The sequence below is a fragment of the Phoca vitulina genome, unplaced genomic scaffold (assembly GCF_004348235.1).
Source record: "Phoca vitulina isolate PV1807 unplaced genomic scaffold, GSC_HSeal_1.0 scaffold15, whole genome shotgun sequence".
NCBI classification, from domain to species: domain Eukaryota; kingdom Metazoa; phylum Chordata; class Mammalia; order Carnivora; family Phocidae; genus Phoca; species Phoca vitulina.
Genome location: NW_022589718.1, coordinates 38,086,026 through 38,107,803, shown reverse-complemented (window position 1 = coordinate 38,107,803; position 21,778 = coordinate 38,086,026). Strand labels below are relative to the sequence as shown.

The window sequence follows — 21,778 nt, the reverse complement described above, 5'->3', positions numbered from 1 at the left end:
GAAGGAAGGAAGGAAGGAAGGAAGGAAGGAAGGAAGGAAGGAAGGAAGAAAGAAAGAAGAAAGAAAGAAAGAAAGAAAGAAAGAAAGAAAGAAAGAAAGAAAGAGGAAGAAAGAAAGAAAGAAAGAAGAAAGAAAAAAAAAGAAAAAAAAACATGAGTGCCAGATATGGTTATTATAAGGATTCCAATATTTTTACTAAAAGGCCTTACAAAATTGAGAAAATTATGTTTTGACAAACGTGTAAGGTATTTTGCATGAAAGTTAAAAATTAAAGTAAATTGCTATTTTCATCTTCCTTTCACACGTCTTCTTTAGATATTACTCCTTAGTCCTTTACCAGATTCTAAAGTGCTCTGTATATTATTTTCTGTATTGGAATGAATATTCTTTCCCATTTTCTGGTCGAACATACTATATTGGCTGGTTACTGATATATCGTAATCTTCAATAACTACATGATCCGTTGGTTCTTAAGGATTCAATTAATGGCCATCTCTTAGTCATCCATTACAATATCACAATTTCTTGAATTAATTTTCTTTGAGACTTCCAAATGAAAAATACATTGAATGCTTCAAAATTGAGGTATATGGTAGACCCAAAGTGACATTTTACCTCCTCAAAAAATGTACGAATTGAGCAATGAGGAGCATGTGGCTTTATTATTTGGTGCTCTCTAGCTGTTAGTATGAAAACAAAATAGCTAACTTGCAAAAACATTTGTTTTCGAGAGAAACTAACCTATGGGAGGGAGGAACGCCATGTCTTAGTACAGAGATAGCAAGCATGTAGAACAGTTTAAATGAAGAAGCAGTAAATGTGACTCTTATTAAACACAAACAGTGCTTCAACGAAATTATTTCTGAACGTCCTTGTTTTTAAGTAGAAATCATTCCATTTCTTAGAAAACAACCAAGACTGTAGATCATTAATTGTTTCCTACAAATATGCAGAACATCTACTCTTCAGCTCAGTACAGCTGAGTGAGAAAATTAACCCATCAATAAACTTGAGTCTGCAGCAGTGAGGTCTGAAGGAAATTGCTCTTACTGGAAATGAACCCTTCTGGTATCTATGCCACTAATAATTTGACTTTTGACAAATACAACTTGCATCTGAATCTTTTCCATGAGACAGAAACTCAACCTAAAAATGCGGGGTTTAAGTCACATGGAAAGCGTCTTCTGACTTGCAAGGTTCATCGTCATATTCTCTGGTCACCAGAAGGTAGTGCCCCACTCCTTCCAGCACTGCTAGCACGGCTGGTTCAGGGGGACGGACCGTGCACGGGAGCCGGGGCACCGAGGGGACGGCCGCCAAGCAACAGCCAGGCTGTCTTTCTGGTGACAGCTGTCTTGCGTGGGGCAGGAATGGCATCTTCACCGACGCTGTCTTCCCCTGCAAGAATGCACCTGCTCACTGAGGTGGGGCCATGGAAACGAGAGAGCAAAATCTGGCAGGTGTTTTAACAGCCTCCTGACTTCAACTCCAAATCTGGCCTGCATGATTTAACCAGAGTAGCAGACGAGTGCTTCCACAGAGAATGATCTATGGGAACATTACCTGTGGACCCACAAATGATCAGATTTTAGAGAGAACGTCCTCATCCCCAAGCACCGCTGGGGATGTCTTGCAGTTCTTACCGATGCAGGTAGGCTGTGTGCCACTCCATGTGCCGTCGGCCTGGCAGGTTCTTCTGGAGGACCCCACCAGTAGGAAGGGAGATTTGCACTGGAAGAAGACTTCCGACTTAAAGGTGAAGCTTTTGCCACTCAGTCGCCCCTCCGCAGGGGTGCCTGGGTCTCCGCAGAACACAGCTGTGGAAGACAACAAGCAGTCAGCTCACGGTATGCGCCACTGGGTCAGATTAACTTATTCAACTTGTGTCACGAGCATCTGCAAAATCTTTGGGTGTAATTATTAGACCCGTCAGTGACTGAGGGGCAGAATCTGCTGTGAGCAGGGCGGCCTCGAATGTGAATGGTTACAAAGGTTCTGTGAGATACTCCCAGCCCGTGTCTTATAGCATCCCTGAGCCGGACGTTTATGTGGTGTGGAGCTGCAGAGCATGAACACATGTGAATGGCTAGCAGCGAGGGGGGAGCGGAGCACGCTCACGTGGGTCCAGTGCAGTGGGACCCCAGGAAGGAGCATTGCTGGAGGACTTACGCAGACACTGGGGGACCTCTCCTTTCCACACGCCGTGGCCTTCGCAGGAGAGAATGGCAGAGTGGGAGGGCTGGAAGCCGTCCAAGCAGCTGTAACTTATGCTGGCGCCCCAGTGGAAATCCGCTCCCTCCACTTTTCCATGCGGCACTTGAGGAGGCTGACCGCACATGAGAGCTGTTTCCAAAGAACAGACAAGACTGAACGTCCAGGGCCCCACCCCAGTTGTAACACTCAGATGGCCCACATTTTAACTCCACCCGAATTACAAAGGGCATCCACATAGGGTTGCTTTCCTTTAATAAAAGGATTATTGAGGAAGACAGCAGATCAAAATAATAAAACTTTTCTCCAATATTTCTTCATTAATATAGATCACAACACATCACACTGTAAAAGAAAGCAGGATTGAACATGACATCCTCAATAGATACAAGGCCAAGAAAGGAAGAGATACTCATATTCAATGTCTGTCTTTTCATGGTGGTTCCCGAGGACAAATCACTCATATGACATGAGCACAACCTTCTGGATGTATGTATACAGATGGTAAACTATCTGCATTTTTTACATTTAAAGAGAGCATATAACATCTAGAAGACATGGACTGTTGAACCATTTGCTGAATCATTAAAAACCAGGCAGATGCATGGTTACAAAGGTTCTGTGAGATACTCCCAGCCCGTGTCTTATAGCATCCCTGAGCCGGACGTTTATGTGGTGTGGAGCTGCAGAGCATGAACACAGTTCTCAAGGATGGTCAGCCCTCGGTGCTGGCCCCCCATGGCCCCTCCAGTCTGGCCATTACACCAAAGTGCAGGGGGCTGGGGAGCACTGTGGACACATCTTCCTGGGAGAGCCAAGAGCTTTCTGGATTTCCCAGCTTGGAGCAGGTTTGCCAGTGACAGAAGGCAGCAGGAGAAGGAACTCACCCGTATATTCGTCCTCACCTGGGTTTTCTCCTGCCTGCTCACACTCACACATTCTCATATGAGGAAGACACAGTCACATGCATAATCCCACGTGCACACCCAGCAGCTGGAAACGGGCCTTTCTACTGCCCTTCATCTTAGGCATGTTTTCAACCAATATTTCTGAGAATGCACATGGGAGAGGGCGGGGAACGAGTGCTCTGGACAGGAAAAGCAAGTGGACAGTCCTCCAGGCGGGAGCAGTAATGAGCCACGTGGTTCCACACAGGACGTGAGGAGGGGTCGAGCCTGAGGCCAGTTCAAAGGGGAGAGTGGTCTCATCTGGAAAGGCCTGGCTGGCCACAGAGGCAATGACCACTGCACTGACTATTAAAAAAGGACAAGAAGTCGACAAAAACACGTGACGTCCCAGAGGCCAGACCATTTTATTGGTGATCGTCATCAACGTGCTCAGATGACTAGACCCCTCCTGACACTACTTTGTGAGTTTGTCAACATTATCTAATGCCCACTTTGCAGCAGGTGCAGCGTTAATGATAGCAGGTGGAGGAACAGGAGACCCAGTGATCCCTACCCCCTGGTGGGAGGGAAACAGTCCCAGAACATGCCCGCGTCAGAAGGGAGAGGAAGCCGTGAGCTCGAGCACCAGGCTCTCACTGAGGCCTCCCACCAAGCTCCGCCCATGCGAGACCCAAGCCCCGTCTGCCTCTCAGAGCCCACTGAAGACGACATCTTCCTCACCACCACCGCCCACAGTCCAGTGTGGAACTCCCACAGAACTGTCTGTGATCCTAGGCTAATAAGGAGCGGGCACCGCATTTTTATGTTTGGGGCCAGCCATGCTCGTGCCCCAGTGTCTCCGTGGCCCTCCTGCCCTGCTCTGGCCCAGCTGAGAAGAAAGCCTGCGTGTGCTCCCTGCAGTCCTGGCGGAAGGGTCCTAACCATGCAGACCCCTGCTTTTGGATGACTTCCACCAGCCCCATCCTCTCTCACCATCAGAGCCCACCCCGCCACTCCTTCACTCAGGCCACTAGACTGGCCTCAGCCTGCCCCGCTCTCCCTGGAAAGTCCAACGGCATGGATCATAAACGTTTTCATACCACCTCCATATTCCTGTGGCGGCTTCGGTCCCAGCAGCCGGACCCCCAGAACATCATGGTACCAACGTTCTCTGCCATTATTGGATGATTGGCTCCTCTCTCTAAGCTGACTTGAAAGTCCTATAATTACACTTTCCCACCATATCTGCTGTAAGCCTTAATATAGCTGGGGTTAACAGGTGTATCAAGAGAGGAATGTGTTGGCATTTAAAACACAGACTTAAGGGCGCCAGGCTGGCTCAGTCAGTTAAGCATCTGCCTTCAGCTCAGGTCCTGGGATCGAGCCCCATGTTGGGCTCCCTGCTCAGTGGAGAGCCTGCTTCTCTGTCCCCTGAGCATGTTCTCTCCCTCACTATCTCTCTCTCTCTCTCTCAAATAAATAAATAAAATCTTAAAAAACAAACAAACAAACAAACACACAGACTTAGAGGTAGCATGCCTGTCATCTGAGTCCCAACGTCTCTTGTTCCTGATTTGTGTCCTGAGCCATTTACTAACTCTCTCTGTAAGTTGGTTTCCCCATCTATAAAACTGAGATTAATGTATTAAGAAAATAAAGTGATTTTTATTTGCAAATTAGTTTACAAGAATTCCTAGCACACAGAAGGACTACATAAATGCTTGTGAATGCAGTAAAACATAACTCAATAAACGCTTCTGTGTCCATGAATAAGACCAAAAAAGTATTGACACATACCTTTGCAGACTGGTTTGCTGTTATTCCACGTACTGTCTTTGGTACAACGGATGGTGGATGACGTGATGGGCTCCATGAGATAGCCAGGATCGCACTGGTAGCTCACGGTCTTATTGAAGGTGAAATCCGTCCCAAACTGGATGCCATTTGCCAGGGTACCTGGGTCCCCACAGCTTATAACTAACAAGCAGGAGACGACAACAACAAAAAAAATAGAAAAACACAAAATTACCATTAAATGAATTAGTCATGGTTTCTGTTCAAGTTACTCCCCTTAAGCTGCTATTCCAAGTGATTAAGTAGAAAATTGTTACAGCAACACCGTCCTCAGACGACACTACTGACCGGCTGTCAGGAACAGTGTGTTTGGAATGTGATCAGAGAATTAAATACTTGTCTTATTTTCCTGCAAAATAATGATCTACAGAGAGAACGAACCTTAACTTTCTTTGGACCCAGCTTTACAATGTCCAACTGAACTGGCCACTGAAAACAGTTTCAACCATATAAATTACAAAGTGAAGAAAGACCTAAAACCATCTAATAGAGTCATCATATTGAACATATGTATATCTTCTTTTTCTCTATGTATTAAAAAAATCAATACAACACTTTATAGAATAAGTTAATTTTTCTCAGTCAAGTAGATATCACGGTCATGGCCTCGGGTGCCCAGGACAGCGATGACCAACCTGTACAATCAGGGGCTGTGCCCGTCCAGGTCCCGTTGGCTGTGCAGTGCCGCGTCATGAGCCCTGAGGTCTTGTAGCCTTCCCAGCAGGCGTAGATGACCGAGCTGGAGAACAGGATGCCATCACTGCTGACAATCATGCCATTCGTGGGCGTGCCGGGATTTCCACAGGACACAGCTATGAAGGACGAGGACACAAAGAGAGTGAGCTGCTACCAAAATGATGAAAGCCGGAGACCAAAGGTCATCAGTGTAATAGATGACATATTTTTTTTTTTTTTAAATAGGATCTATTACTATGGAAGATGTGTAATGTGTATTTTACTTTATGATTCATACCGTTATTCTCTCGATGAGGTACAGATGGGAAAACTACATTTTCATATTATTCTTCCTAAAGCACATTACTTCAAAACAAATTAAAAGATGAGTTGAAGCACTGAAAATTCAAAGCCTTGCTACTTTGAAATTTAACATGTTTACAATACAAAAAAAGGATTTTTTTAAAAGGATCTATATGGTATTAGCAACTCAGAAGGGCCTCCCTTCATGTAATAGCTGATTTTTTTTTTATTATTATTCTGGACAAACCAGGTCATATTTCACAACTGCAGGATAATTCATGTTGGAACACAAGGGACGCCTGAGGAATATGAATGAGTATGCTTAAACTGCCTGGTGAGTGGTCTCATGGGCGTTGCCCCATCTAACGGCAGCTGTGCTAACGGGCGCTGGCGCGGCTGTGATCCCTGCTTCTCTCCAGATGGAATCCATACCAAGTACGGGCATTGAGACGCTGGCTAACGACAGGCAGGGCAACAGGTCTACACTCCACGCGTGCCCCTCGCATGTTCCTTAGTCAGCAAAGCAAGGTCCGCAGCTGCTGGGTGTGTATCACGGTGATGATTTTAACCCAGAATAAGGGTTTTTTTGCCTTTTGTACTTGAGTCCGTTTATCACAGAATGTTAAGTTTTTCTCTCTAGCCCTCCCACACGATGCGCCGCCAGCAAACATAGAAAGAATGTGACCTTTGGCTGGATTTTAGTAACAGGAATGTATCCTGAGACCATTTCTGAGGATGACCGAAATATTTACAAATGCTCTTGCCTCTTTAGTTGTTCCACTCTCAAACCTAGCCTTGAGAACAAAGATAGACTCTTCTTAAAAGTCAGAAGAAAACAGACGACAAAATGTGCATAGCAGAGAACAGCCACTACAGCAGACGTTTAGGGAGTTGCCTATCATACCACGCTGAAAAATGCGCTGACCCTCAGGCTGGACTAGATCATGTCTGCCAAACACAAGGCATGCGTGCGGGTGCTTCTTCAGCTGTGCCCACGACACACATAACCACTCCATCACAACCCTTTTTCCCTGATGGATCTGCTGTGAACTTACAATCCTTCCTCACACAGATGGTTCAGCAGTTTTCTGGCTGTCATGTGAGATGATATCTATTTACTGATCGTGAAGCAGATGACACTTCACATCCCCTAAAGCTCAGAAGTTCTGTTATGGTTGTGGTATCAATTAAAATGTCATATTCCAAAAAACACCAAGAGGTTGGACTCTGCGAGGTAATTATTCATTCAACAAACACTGATTCATCATTTAGTATGTGACGGTTATTGTGTAGATGTACTAATGGAAAGCCTGACATAGAAATGTATTGATTTAATTCATAATTTAGCAAACCAACAAGACAACCATGTTCTTGTATTTTATTCTAATCATATCTGTTATTAAAATCTGTGTAGCGATTTTTTAAAAGTCACCTGTGAAGGATAATGCTAAAGTGAGACAAGAGATTGGTGAACATATTCAGCTTAATTTATAGACAGGTATGTTGGCAGTAAGGGAATATCCATCATGATAATGCCATCCTAATGTTTAGAAAGTCCCTCAAATACTGTATTCTACAAAATCAAATTCATGGTTAACTTTTTTTTTTTCCTGATAGGGACACTTTCACTGATGGTTATGCTCATGAAGACTAGAAATTAGCCTCAATATGTCCGTGTTCATATTAATGCCATCATGATATAGGAGGACCTCCTAAAGGAAAACAGGAGCTTCCATTTATAGTCAGCAGAAGGGAAATAAGATTTGTTATAAGTAAGAAGTTAAAACTCTTTAAATACTTCTTTTGTTTTCATGTACATTTGGTTAACGTGACTCCTTTCAGTAAAAGATCATTTTCTTTTACTTAATTTATAATAAAAGAGCATTATACTTATGCCAAATACACTTATTGAGTTAAATAGTTTTGGGTTTGAATCTTTGCTCACACAACTTAAGTAAACGTGAATGACCAAATCAAGTCCTTGACATGTAGTGTCTTCACTGTAAAATGGGTATAATAAAGGTAAATGCTCTTGGTTGTTGTAAGATTAAACATGCTGCGCGCAAAATGCCTAGAACGAATCTGGCATCTTAGCGGTAGTAAGGGTATACACGGTAGCTGATGCGTTGTCATTTTTGTTATAATCACTGTCATCACCCATCTATTACCTGGATAAAATGTAGGCTTTATCACAATCTCATGGGAAAGAGGATTAAGTGTTGCCTAAGGCAACTAAAACCAATGATGTAGTTATATTTAAGCAGCTTCCTAAGATAGATCCATTTGAAAAGTTCAGTCAGTGAGTCTATAATTAAAAGACTGGATTGCTAACAAAGAAAACATGATCTGAAATCATGGAAATATATTAGAAATATAACTTCTTTGACGTTTAAGAGTTTTTTTTTTTTTTTTCGTTTAAGAGTTTTTAAAATATTTTTATTTTATGTTTTTTATTTTGTGTTTTATGAACTCTTTTTTCTTTTTACCATTTATTCAAATGTCCCATCAGGCTCCAAGGCTTTTTTTTTTTTTTAAAGATTTTATTTATTTATTTGACAGAGAGAGACATAGCGAGAGAGGGAACACAAGCAAGGGGAGTGGGAGAGGGAGAAGCAGGCTCCCCGCAGAGCAGGGAGCCCGATGTGGGACTCGATCCCAGGACCCTGGGATCATGACCTGAGCCAAAGGCAGTCGCTTAACCAACTGAGCCACCCAGGCGCCCCAGGCTCTAAGGCTTTTGATAGATTCAAAAAAGGTGATTCATCAGGAAGGAGATACTCTCAGTAGACTGAATACATAATCATGGTTAACACTGGTGGAAATGCAAAAGTCACTGGTAACCCCCCTTTCTATAGAGAATAATATGTGTCCCAAAGATCCAGACCTATGATAACAAGAGAAAAAAAAAAAAAAAAAAGAAAGATACAGATCTTCCAAAAAGTTTTAAACATGTATGTTGGGGGGGGGGTTAGGATTAGGCATATATTCCTTCCCATCATTTGTTGTTACAGTGAGAGTAAATTATACTATTATTACTCAACTTCCCATGATTTCTATACAATGCAGGTTTGGAGGTAGTCAATTTTGTGGGGAATAGCATATTTGAGAAATACTTGCCATATTGAAATATTTCTGCTTCTTTCTGTACACAGATTTTAATGGCCAAGTTTCTAAGGATTTTATAAGAAACACTTGAATTTCTACCTTTAGATAAACCAAATGCTATTCTAAAAATACTTGTATAGTCTAAGTTAGGTGTATTATGAAGTGGAATCCAATTAAGCTCTCCTAATCAAATAAATGAATTCATTTATGTTTTGCTGGAATAGAACTCACGGTGTTATATCACAGCACCAAAGTGAGATTTCTATGGAAAAACATCACTCACTCTCAACTGTTTTAAATTTTTTTCACCTTTTAAATGTGCAAAGTAAAGTGCTTTTTATATCAGAAACCTGATACAGAAGTACAGACCCAAGTGAATGACCATTTGTAATAGAATATAAATGTATTTAAATGAGGTTTGTTCTGCTTTTGGGAGCTATGTTTTCCCAACAAATTTGGTAAACTTTTTTTTGTGTGGCGGGGTGGGGGAGTGGCAGGGCAGAGGGAAAGGGGGAGAGAGAATCCTAAGCAGGCTCCCAGCATGGAGCACAACACGGGGCTCAAGCTCACAACCTTGACATCATGTCCTGAGACGAATTCAAGAGTTGGCTGCTTAACCAATTGAGCCACCAGGCTCCCCAATTTGGTTAACTTTTAACCAGTAATTTTTCAACCATTTCTCTGCTCCATTCTTCCTCTGTTCTTTTTCTTCTAGAACTCCAGTTACAAGTATGTTAAACTACTTGATATTATCCCATAGGATATTATCCCATAGGATATTATGTTTTTCCTTTGTTTTCAGATTGAATAATTTTCATTGATCTGTCTTCATGTTAACTGACCCTTCTGCCATTTTTAATCTGCTAAGCTCATCTAGAAAAGTTTTTATATCAGATATGGTATTTTTCAATTCCAGAGTTTCCATCTGATTGTGTTTTTATTATTTTCATTTCTCAGTTGAGATTTCCTATCTGTTTATGACTCTAAGTCTGTGAAGATATTTTAAATAGCTGCTTCAAGTCCTTGTGCATTATTTTCAACATTTGGGGCATCTCAGGATCAGGATCTCAGGATCAGATTCTAATTCTATGGTTTTGTTTGTTTGTTTGTTTGACTATGGGTCATGTTGTTCTGAGGTCTGCATATGTAGTAATTTTTTATTGTATACTGGACATTGTCAACAAAAAGTTGCCTGGATTATGTCATTCCTTCAAAAGATGCTGGGATTTGTTCTGGTGGACTTTTAAATTGGTTGTAGATCTTCTGGGTCCTGCCATCAGTTTCATTCTCTGTGAGAGGAGATCTATTCAGACTTAATCCTAACATGTTTTTGCTCTTAGTTCTAGCATGTTCCTCTTATTTTAGGGAGTGCTACATATTCATAATGCATGGAGTTCTCTGCATCTGTGAAATGTCCTAGGTACACAGTGAGAGCTCTGACTGGCCAGATGTCCAGTGTTTCTCAGTAGGGTATGACGTCTAATATCGCAGGTCCACTCTCAACTCTGCAGCCAAAGGTCATTGCATCACTGGTCTCACTACTGCTTGTCTGTCTGGCCCTCAGTCAGTGAATGCTCACCAGACTTATGGGGCTGTCCCATTCTCAGCTGGCCCTGTTCTGCAAGTTCTATTTCAGTAGCCTAGAATAATTTCTACTGCATCCCCTTACCAAGCCACCCTACTACCTGGGTTCCACTTTCCAACTGAATGGTAAGAAAAATATACAGAATGATGGGGTGATTATGGGCTCACCTCCCTGATTTCTCCTACAGAACATTGTCATGCACTGTCTGTTGTTTAATAAGATAATTGTCTCATATGTTTTGTTGTTTTATGGTTGTCCTCAGTAAGAAGGCTAGCCTATTGTCATTCAACATGTCATGGAGTGAAGTGGAACTCTTATTTAATTTTCATAATATTTAAATATATCCTGGACCAACAATTCCCTTGTGTAGTACAGAGGGAAAAGATTAGATGGGGTGTAAATGTAGGTTACAAAATGCAGGTACAAAATGTATGTATAACTTTGAGGTACCATACTATAGAATAGAAAACACTCTGTTTTTAGTGAGAAAGAGATGCTATCATGCAAATTTTAATATTCAAACTATACAGAAGGGGAGGGAATTGAGAAAATTGTGTCTGAGTAAGAAAAAGTACTAATTTAGAGTCCCATATTTCAGTCAATAAAAAGGTATCATTCTGCAGCTCACAGTGGCAGTGGGATCCCGCCACTACCATTCAGTCATGTTTGATTTAAGTCAACTTCTTTAGGGCCTAATCTTAAGATTTACACTAACTTGATTGTAAGGAGGTGACTCAGAGTCAAAAATTACCTTGGATTATTATATATACATATATCTTTATCTAGGTGTAGATATATCCAAGATAATTTTCTACTCAGATGAGAATATATACAAACATATATATGCATGCACATGTATAAGATATGTATATATATTTTCATATATATATGATTATATTATTTATATATGATTTTATGAGATTACAAATAAGGTAGTCTGACTGCATACAATATAGTTAGATTATATACATATATTATTTTCTATTGTTCTATATAAGACATATAATAAAGTGAGAGATAGGTACGAGTAGAGATGGCACAGTAGAGAAAATGAAAATTAAGAAAACGATTTATATTTCTGGTATTGATATTGCATGAGTTTATTCAAGTCGGTCAACTTATATAGAAACTGTTTCAGACATGTAAAAATGGATATTTATTTTGTGTAAGCTTTTTGGACTCGAACATTAAGTAGTTGAGAAGTTTGTTTGCTAAATATTTCTAACATTTAAGTCTTATCTGTCTGAATTCTAAATCAGTTCCTTTTTGGACTCTAAACAAATTTGTGGTATCTCATCACACCTTTGCTTAAGGCGAGCATTGCCAATACATGACATGGTAAGTATTCATGGTCTTTTACTGTTATTACTGAGATATCCCACCATGTCCTCTTAGGCCTCTCAAATATTAAAATAAAATATATTCACTCCAAAATATTATACAGAGAATCACCCTAAGTTCTTTGGCAATGCAGTGTTTTGGACAAGGGCCACCAATAGACTGGAAATAACATGGGAAGTGAAGCCTATCCCAGCCTGCAAGAATTCCCATCAGCATTTACACTGCTTCTACTCACTGTTCCTTTTTCTCAGTTATCCACTACCAGCAACCACAAAACACCACCAAATCACATAAAGATTATTATTAGATTAGAAACCTCTTCTAGGTTATAAACGTTCAGAAGGTAAGGATCTGTTAGATAACCTTTTGAATAGTCAGTATATCTCCATGTACCCAGTCATGAGTTTTGATGATTCTCTTATACATTTTGGGGGAAAGTAGTTTAATGATACAAAGGTTCAGTCTCTAGGATTTCTGTGGAATGGTACCAGTCATTTTAGAATGAAATACATGGTTCCAACTGTAAAGGTTGACTTTATGACTTGAACGTACTCACCTTCACACACGGGCTGCAATCCTGACCACGAGCCATTGAGCAAACATGTCCGCTCAGGAGAGCCCCTCAGCTGGTAACCCATTTCACAGGAGAAGCGCAGAAGGCTCTTGGCCTTGAGTTCATCTCCAAGCCGGGACCCATGTGCTGGGGTCCCGGGATCACCACAAAATCCAGGGTCATTTCCTATTGAACAGAAACAAATATGGTGAAACATAATGTTGTTAGACAAGTTTATAACAGAGCTGTTATGTTTAAAGAGAACGAAGGCTATTTATTTATTTATTTATTTATTTATTTATTTATTTTTATGTTAGAGAGAGAGAACTCGCGAGTGCACACGCGGGTAGGGGGTGGCCTGGAGGGGCAGAGGAAGAGAATCTTCAAGCAGACTCCCTGCTAAGCACGGAGTCCAATGAGGGGCTCCTGGTAGGGCCTGTTCCCATGACCCGTGAGACCTGAGTGAGAACCAAGAGTCAGCCACTCAATCGACTGAGCCACCCAGACACCCCAGAATGAAAAGTTATTTAAATGTGTTATAGTCATACTGCATTCTGGAAATCTTGTGAGAAAGACTTTCTTTATCATAGTGCAAAGGTGAAAATCATGAAGAAATTGTTCCTGTATAACTAAACACAAAGAAGCTTATCAAAATATGTGGATGACAAAAAATTGATACTCTCTGGAAGAAATAAAATTCTAGGAATAATGAACGCAGGGTTTGTCCACTGTGTCAGTATGGATAATAAAAGCGAAACAGGATTAAAGTGTATTGGGTAATGAACAACCAAATGAGAGGTTTGATTCTTCTCAGCTATGTCCAGAGTTGTTAATTCACTGAGTTTTATTTAAGAACTATTCATGAAAAAATTAAGATTTTTTTTTCAAAGGGCGTCAATGTAATGATCAATTCCTGAGACAGGAAAGATGTGGAAGAATTGAGAGGAAGCACGGACAAGGAATCAGGAACGGACAGGGACAAACTGAGTGAAGGGAGGCAGGCCTCTTGGCCAGGGTGACGAAGAACTCCAAGGACTCCCACAAGAGGAAGTGTGAAGTGACTGGCGCTCGAAGTTATTGATGAGGATGAAGATGACCATATAGAACACTGGCGCATTTGGCCGGACATGGAATAATAACTTCAAATAACTGTACTGTTACACAACCTTTCAAGTCACTAACTAATGGTATCATTCCTCACCTGTACAGTGGGGTAGCGTTCCGCTCCAGTGACTGTCCTCTTGACAAACTCGAGTGCTGTTGCCTACAAGATCCCGGCTCCCTTTGCATGCGTAGTGAACTATGGCACCATATGTAAACAGTTCTCCAGTTAGGATAGCATTGGCAGGAACCCCTGGATGGCCACATGATATGGCTGAAGGAAAAATTAAAGTAAATGAGTACATCAGTCCTGTTGAACTGCTTTACCTTGGTAGGTCTCCCACACAGACACCCATACAAACATCACCTATTAAAGAAAAGCAGCTAAACATACTGGCAAATTCCTGCAGTTCCCTGTGGGTAACCAATATCATTTTCCAGGTGACACTCCCCCACCTTTGATATTCATGTACTACTAAAGACAAGAAGAGGGTCTGTCGACATTTGTTTTTGTTTCATTTTGTTTTATCTTGAGGTAGTTTTGCTTAAGAGAGAAATTTACAGCTAGGCTTTCAAAGAGAAAGTTACTCTATCTACATCTTTTCCATTTGTCCTTAACTATAATCCAAAAAAGCAGTATGATACAAAAAGCTAGAAATTACATAGATTCATGAAAACTATTTCCATTATCTCTTCAGCTAATATGATAATTATATACTTGCTTGGCTCAGAACTCTGTCTTATCTGCTTACTGTTTCAGGTCATGGATCTACGGTGACACTTCTAACAATTTTTCTTTGAACAGGTGGCAGTTTAAAATGTTTAAGTAATAATAATAATAATAATAATAAAGAATAAATTAATGATTAAATTTTTCCTCAAGTTACTCTATAAAATAATCTCAGTATTCCCATTCATTTCTTTAAAATCATGCCAAATCAGGCCTATAATCTAATCATAAATTATCTTTCAAAGAGGAAAACTCTGGAATCCAGATTAATGTAGGACAGTGAAGACTTCTCTCTCCTTTTCTATAAAGTCCCAAATTAGGGTTAACAATGGACAAATGTTGCTGTACATGCAAACAGCTGATTGGACTCAGGCTACCAACAAATTATTCAAAGGCTGCTGATTTAACAGCCCAGACTATTTGCATTTGATCACTGCTAACCCCAAAGTGATCTCAACTGAAGAGGTTGGGTTAGAAGGTGAAAAGGCATTGAGCATCCCCGTGAGTCACATTAGCCCTTACACTGATCCGGTCTTACACTGACATCCGTTCATTGGTGAACGAGATTTTACCTAGACAGAGTCCTAAAAAGGAAGCTAATTAGAGCCAAGTCAGGAAGCAGTTGGTAAATGACAGTTCCAGGTGAAATTAAGAGAGAAAAAAAAATCAGTGAAACCATAACAGCAAAACTGCTCTTGGCCACCGCTCTAAAGCATGTACAAGGAAACAGCTCCTCTGAGAACCTGTATTCCCAGACACATGGTAATTCCAACTGTTAATGATAGCAAGTGGTGGGAACCAGCCACCCAGGAGAATGAGAGTCACTTACAACCTAGTTCCTGGAGATTTGGAGCACACTGGCATCATTACATAAACTAATGGAAGACTCACATCAGCCTGGGAAGACGCAAAAGAAATGTTTGGGGAGACAAAGAAAGAAAAACTAATTTCTCTGAAAAATTCCCACGTGTGACGGCCTAGAAAATCAGAAAGCAGGTAAAATTTGATGAAGATTCTAATACAGATGCATTTACAGATGCATTTTTGATCATATGAGGCTGTGCATTTCTTTTGAAAGAAGTCACTCTTTCTCCATAGAAATTAATTATATTGTTATAATTTGAGACAAGGTTCCATATAGATTGGGAGGGGTTATGAGGGACACTGAATCACAGGGGAAAAAAATTTGTCCAGGACTAATTTATTCTGAAAATGTACCAAAAACGCTGCAATTCTAAGAGGTAAGATAGATTATCACTTTTTTTTTCAGTAAATTCAATTTAAGATGTAATTGTCATTTCCCACATTCTTTATGCACACAAAATGAATACAAAGAAGATAACATTTTGATTTTAAGGATTGTTTTGTTTCTGAATGATTTTTAAAAGACCAAGGAGAGTCACCCCTTTTCCTAAACTGTCAGACTGTTGTAATAAGATGAAGTCTTTGAGCTAAAGGACAATATGCTTTTTCAAGTTAAAAGAAGGTAAGACTATACCCACTTGGGGAAAAGTGTATTCTTGTTAGTCTCCATGGTCTAAAATACTGATCATGTTTTGAGGGAGGCCATAGTGAGGATCTGTAATTTTTCTGCCCAGAATATTGCCCCCATTCTTTTAGGGCAATCTGCGTTCCTCTTATTTAATCAGATGGGTCAGGAGGAAGAGACTATCAGATACTATCTTTTCTATTGTATTAACTCTTGGTGCCAGAACTGCTCATGAGACCTACATTAGGTCCATCAGGTACTTGGCCCTTCTGGCCATAGAGCGTAGGTCAACAGATAAATACTCCCTACCAGAGCCCTTTGCCAACATTTCTGAATCTGGGTCCAGACAAAGTGAAGCTGAGAGGTGCAAGGTGTTGAGGTCACTAGCCACCATGTTTGAGCCATGTAGGATAAGCGTGTCTGCTGGGTTCAAGTAGAAGACAAGCAGTAATAAGTAGAGACAAGCACAGAATGAGTCCAAGTGCTGTCCAATACACTCAGGTCCATTTCTCTCTGAAGCCAGGTATGAGAACACACCAGTGTCCCCTCTCCTTTTTGACCCTTAAACTAGTTTGAGTTGTAGTTTGTGCTTTCTGGCCAGTCAATAAGGTATCATATAACTTATACAATTTATAAAGACTTAAAATGTTGTTGTTATTGTTCTCTTGGTGGTCTTACGGGCTCTGAGGCACAAGAATCCAAAATAACCCTCACTTACCCAAACACTTGGGTAAAGAACGATCCCATAGGCCATTAGCCATGCAGGTTAAGGCAGAAGATCCCAACAGGTAAAATCCCTTCTTGCAATGATACATGACACTCATTCCATATTCAAAACTCTCGGGGAAATTCTGTTGCCCGTGACGAATGGCATTTTCCACAAAGCCTGGATCTGAGCAGTTCACCACTAGGGGTAAAAAAAAAAAAAGGTAGACATCATTCAGATACACTTAGAAGTAAAAGAGAGCTGCAAAGAGGGGGAGCGCTCCTCATCACGTTAGAAAGTTTGTAAGATGACAACATCACGGCGGCGGCTCATCATCACGCTGTCCTTCACTTGCTGCTTTGGGCCATTATGCTTCAAAAACTGTCAAGCGATCGATGTGCTACTCTGGCAATTTTAACGATGTGAGGCTAATTTCCTTTATTTATTTCCTAAGAAGAGACTTCAATGTGAAGTCTGAAAATAGTTTTCCTGGTTAAGTTTTTATGTTATGAAAATGTTAAAATAGGGGCGCCTGGGTGGCTCAGTCATTAAGCATCTGCCTTCGGCTCAGGTCATGATCCCAGGGTCCTGGGATCGAGCCCTGCATCGGGCTCCCTGCTCGATGGGAAGCCTGCTTCTCCCTCTCCCTCTCCCCTTACTCGTGTTCCCTCTCGCTGTATCTCTGTCAAATAAATAAATAAAATCTTTAAAAAAAGAAAGTGTTAAAATAGAACCCGCTCAAGTTAGTTTCATTTAAATATTTTTACTGGGATGTAGTATTTTAGGGCCGTCTGTGGCACAGTCATTAATCACCCCCATGGCCACCTACATGTATTAATTAATGCTTCAATATGTGTGCCTAAAGTCCCGTTTCTGCTGCATGTGGAATGCAAATAAAAATGACAATTCTTCCATCAACACTTAATAGAAATGTAAATCAAGCCCGCCTCTGATTGAAGCCTCTTCCTCCTTTAGAAACAGCCCCGCAGAGAACAGTCTGCTGGGGCACACAGGACAGGCTCTGGTTAATCTGAATGGCACTCTATTAGCCTGAATGCCTGTTGGCTTCTGGGAGGGAATTAGCAATGCGCTTCCGCAGGTGCAGAGGAAAAGAAAGCACCCCTGATTGTCTCATGCTTTGACCCCCACACCAGTGAATGAGACAGCTGCTGTGAAAACTGCACTCTCTCCAGATATTTCTGGCTCAGAAAGGGGCCCTGCAACTAATTCTCGGGCAGTCACTGCAAGTCACGGGTCCCAGCGGCTGGGGGCAAACCCTTTACTCTATCTGTGCATTTGATGTCCTCTCTGTAGTGAGGACGAAGGTGTAGGGCAGAAGAGAGGACTACAGAGACCCCTTTCAGTGCCACAAAATAGTATTCTATGCTTTTTAGAACAACCCTGAGCTTATAGAAGAAAGACTCAAGTTCTTCTAAGCCAAAACAAAATGTTTATGGAGCACAGACAGATCATTGTAAGGCTCCATAATGCATTACATCCACAATAAAACTATCACCAAACCCACTGAAGTAGCGGGAATTACCCACCTGGAGAATGTCTAATATACTTGAAAGATTAATTATTTTTTATAACGTGAAAAACAACTGCATAGGTGCATTCTGGCATTTGGAGTCATGCATGCAGCCCAGGAGATAGAAATAGGTCCCTGGTCTTATACCTCCATCAGCAGCAAAGCGTTTCCTTGGCCTGCGTGCTGAAGACATTGTGTGCTCGTGTTTGTGCTTATGCTCTTCTTGGGAGACCGTCCACAGCACAGTATCAGAGTCTCCGGCCGTGAGGGTGGAGGCGACCTACACGGACGGACGACACTGAGCCGGCTCTCGGACGCTTCTGCCGGGACGCCCGACAGATCCCAGTGCTGCACAGGACTCTGCCTGCCCCCGCTGAGCTCCTGCATTTCTCTGTTTATACTTTCATGGTGTGTCCCAGCTCTCCTTAGTAGAGGCGGATCGTGTGGTGGATGAGAAGGCAGAGCTGTACGAAGCAAGGGCCATCGTGGGTTTGGAACTCGAAAGAAGGATCCAGCTGGAGATGACAGTACGAAGAATAGGGAGTCTGCTGCAGAGAGATGAGATTGCTGCAAGATGGATGAGATCCTGCTGCATCCCTCTCTCTGCAGGGTTGAGAATACTTGGTTTCCTGCCTGACGGCTCTGAAACCCCAGGCTGGGCTTCTCCCCGGTGGCCGCTCTTGCCCGTGGTGGAGGACAGGTACGTCGTGGACACGGATGCCCTCAATATGGTGGCCACTCTGGTATCTTAGGTCGCACAGAGCCTCCTGGAAGGAACCCTGGAGCTCTGGGTCCCAGGCATCTCCAGCACCCTTAAATTAGTGAGCAGTGACGATGCTTGACAATCATAAAGAGTCCCTGAGCGCCAGTGGGGAAACTGAACTCTTCCTTATGTTGGAAGAGTTGTGTCTACACATCTCCTAAATCTGCCCCTACTTTTTTTTTTTTTTTTCCCCAATCTTATCCTATCAAATCAGTCCTGTGCAGTTTCGGTCAGACCCATCCACTCTTCCATCCCTTCTGGTTTATTTTGGAGGCTCCACTAGGAGATTCAGCTGTGTCTCTCTGCCGGGGGCAGGGATAACTTGATTTATTTGCCCACAATGGAGGGAGGGTGTTCTGAAACAGTCCCTGTCATGGTTGTGTGCAAGTGTGCTCTGCCTCACGGGAAGTAGGCTGCCTTCCAGAGGAGTTCGTGGGCACCCACTCAACCCCCACAACAGCTCCTCCATCTGCTTCCTTCCTCCCGTTTTGTGTGGGATCCCTGTCGCAGGATCTGGTGGGCCGAGGCTCGTGTGACTGGCATTCCTGAGCCGCCAGCAAAGTTTAAGGACCAAGTTCCTTCAACTTTCTGGTCACAAGTGAAATCACCAATAAGTTTAATGAAGACAAGTCAGACCAAGTCAGACCTGCTGAGAAAACCTGACAGTCTACTTCGCCACGTGGTGCCCAGCAGAGCGTAATGCATGGGAGAGACACTGATACCTCTTTGTGGAGCTCTTCACCTGCACCAACATCCCACCACCCCACACACTACGAGCCAGCACTTGCACTTGAGGTCCAGGTAGCAACACCTGGTGCAGAGCTGAATTCCATCAGCTAGAAAGAATGAGAAATACGGATATCATAGATATTTGGCTGATCCTGGAGAAGTTCCAGAGAGTGCACAGAATGTGTTCCATGGGGACCTTTGGGTATGTCGGAGGGGAAGGGAGGACATTACTATAATGATCAGTGACACGCCTGAGGTCACAAAGACAGTTACTCTGGAACGAGGTAAGGAATGCCCTCCTGAACCTGTCCAGTCCAGCGTATTTGTAAAGATGGATGAGTATTTCTTGGTGACATGAATCCCAAAGGGATCCCGCTCCACTCTTTTTTCTCTTTTTTTGAGTGTACCTGCTGTAAGTCTTAGCTTCCAATAATATTTTATAGGCTACGTACTGAACCTCTTCTCTACATACACTCCTTACTCTTGGAGAAGTTATTTTTAAAAACACTCGAGCTAGGGGCGCCTGGGTGGCTCAGTCGGTTAAGCGTCTGCCTTTGGCTCAGGTCATGATCCCAGGGTGCTGGGATCAAGCCCTGCCTGGGGCTCCCTGCTCGTGGGGAGCCGGCTTCTCCCTCTCCTCCCCACTGTGCTCTTTATCTCTCTCTCTCAAATAAGCAAATAAAGTCTTTAAAAAAATACTTGAGCTAACATATAGAGATAAAAACATTGCACATCCTATGACTTACACTTTTAAAAATATATTCCCTTTTAAACTTTTCTGAGTACTAACTGTCCTTTTTACCTAATATTGGCTTAAATCTGCTCGTGCATTTTTTTCAGGCCTGTCCTATTGAATTATTCCCACACAGCTGCAGTCAGACACAGTTTATCCAATAATGCCCTAGTCTGATTATTGAGCGTGTGGATAACCTGACTAATGAAACATTAGAACGCCAGTTTTGAAACATGATTTGCTAATTATTGGATCTGACTTACTTTACCCTCAGTCTCTATGAGTGATTCAGTTTCCCTTGGCATGCTGCACACCGTGGGGGGCCGCCAAGCACTCAGACTCTGAGCCCCGTTCCCCCATCCGGCTTGGTCATCTGTCTGTGCAACATCTCATTAGACACCGACGTCATTAACTGCCTCTAGTTCGTCCTGTTCTGTACCCTCATCAGTTACTGGAATCAGCATCTGCCCCAGGTCCTTGATTCTGTGCATGACCCAAAGCAATAACCAAGTCTTCCTGGAAAAACTCTCTGGACAAGGGGACATGACAGATTTCAGTCCCAGATACTTGCTCTAGCTGTTCAAAAATAGAAATTAGATGACTCCTTTCTTCTAGGTTACGTAAATATAAAGTAAAAAGCGTAACAGAATACTCAGGAGAGCTTGCCACAGTCACTAATAGCGTGGACCCGGGGTCATCTGGACAGTGATACTCCTACAGTACTTTCATAGGTTTGTTGTGGGTTTGATTCCATCTTATTATTTGACTGGGACAATCTGAAAATTTCAATTGCTTCTGAACTGATTAAAGCAATTCTGAGTTTCATCTCCGGTTCTCAGAAACAATTTTCATAATGAATTCTTACATTCAACACAATACATTTCCCTGCATACTTTTTACATCCTTTACCCACTTATTAAAGTGTATTAATTCATCATCAATAAAGAGTTTGTAAGGTTTTCCTTGGCAGGTCTGTGAGATGATGACTATAGAACCATGTGATTTAACTTGTAATCCAGAATCTGGTTGGAAATCAGAAATCCAAAACGGAATCCAAAGTGCTTTTCAATCTTTAATGTCAACACTCATTCCGACAAGTCTAGTGTTCTTATTTTTAACCACTTTACGGAAGGACGGCTGACATGTAAGAAGCTGCACATATCTGACGTATGCAACTGTATGATTTGGGGATAAGTGTACATCTGTGAGACCCTCACTGCCAACGAGGCCACAAACATCCATCTCCTCCCAAAGTCTGGTTTTTGAAAAAAGTAGAAATCAGTAGTCCTGACTTCTTAGCTAACGGCTTCATTTCGTGGAAGATATATATATTTTTTAATTTCAACATAATTCTTCAGAAAAATCTGTGTTTCTATTTCTTTTTGGTCTTTACTCCTGCTTCTTCCATTTTCTTCTACAACTCATAAAAACCCGACCGTGAGCAGGAAAATAAGAAAATGATGCTTCATAACCTATGAATAG

General features: G+C 42.0%; 1 protein-coding gene across 2 annotated transcripts in view; it reads right to left on the bottom strand.

The window, feature by feature from the left end:
• Positions 1-21,778, bottom strand: part of CSMD1 (CUB and Sushi multiple domains 1) — a 2,006,418-nt gene that overhangs the window by 25,775 nt on the left and 1,958,865 nt on the right. For both annotated transcript variants that reach the window (XM_032413252.1, XM_032413253.1), the window contains exons 55-61: positions 16,553-16,741; positions 13,716-13,889; positions 12,518-12,700; positions 5,588-5,764; positions 4,896-5,075; positions 2,170-2,343; positions 1,644-1,817 (exon numbers count right to left, since the gene is read on the bottom strand). In XM_032413252.1, coding sequence (XP_032269143.1) covers positions 1,644-1,817; positions 2,170-2,343; positions 4,896-5,075; positions 5,588-5,764; positions 12,518-12,700; positions 13,716-13,889; positions 16,553-16,741 — 1,251 coding nt within the window. The remainder of the gene's footprint in view (positions 1-1,643; positions 1,818-2,169; positions 2,344-4,895; positions 5,076-5,587; positions 5,765-12,517; positions 12,701-13,715; positions 13,890-16,552; positions 16,742-21,778) is intronic.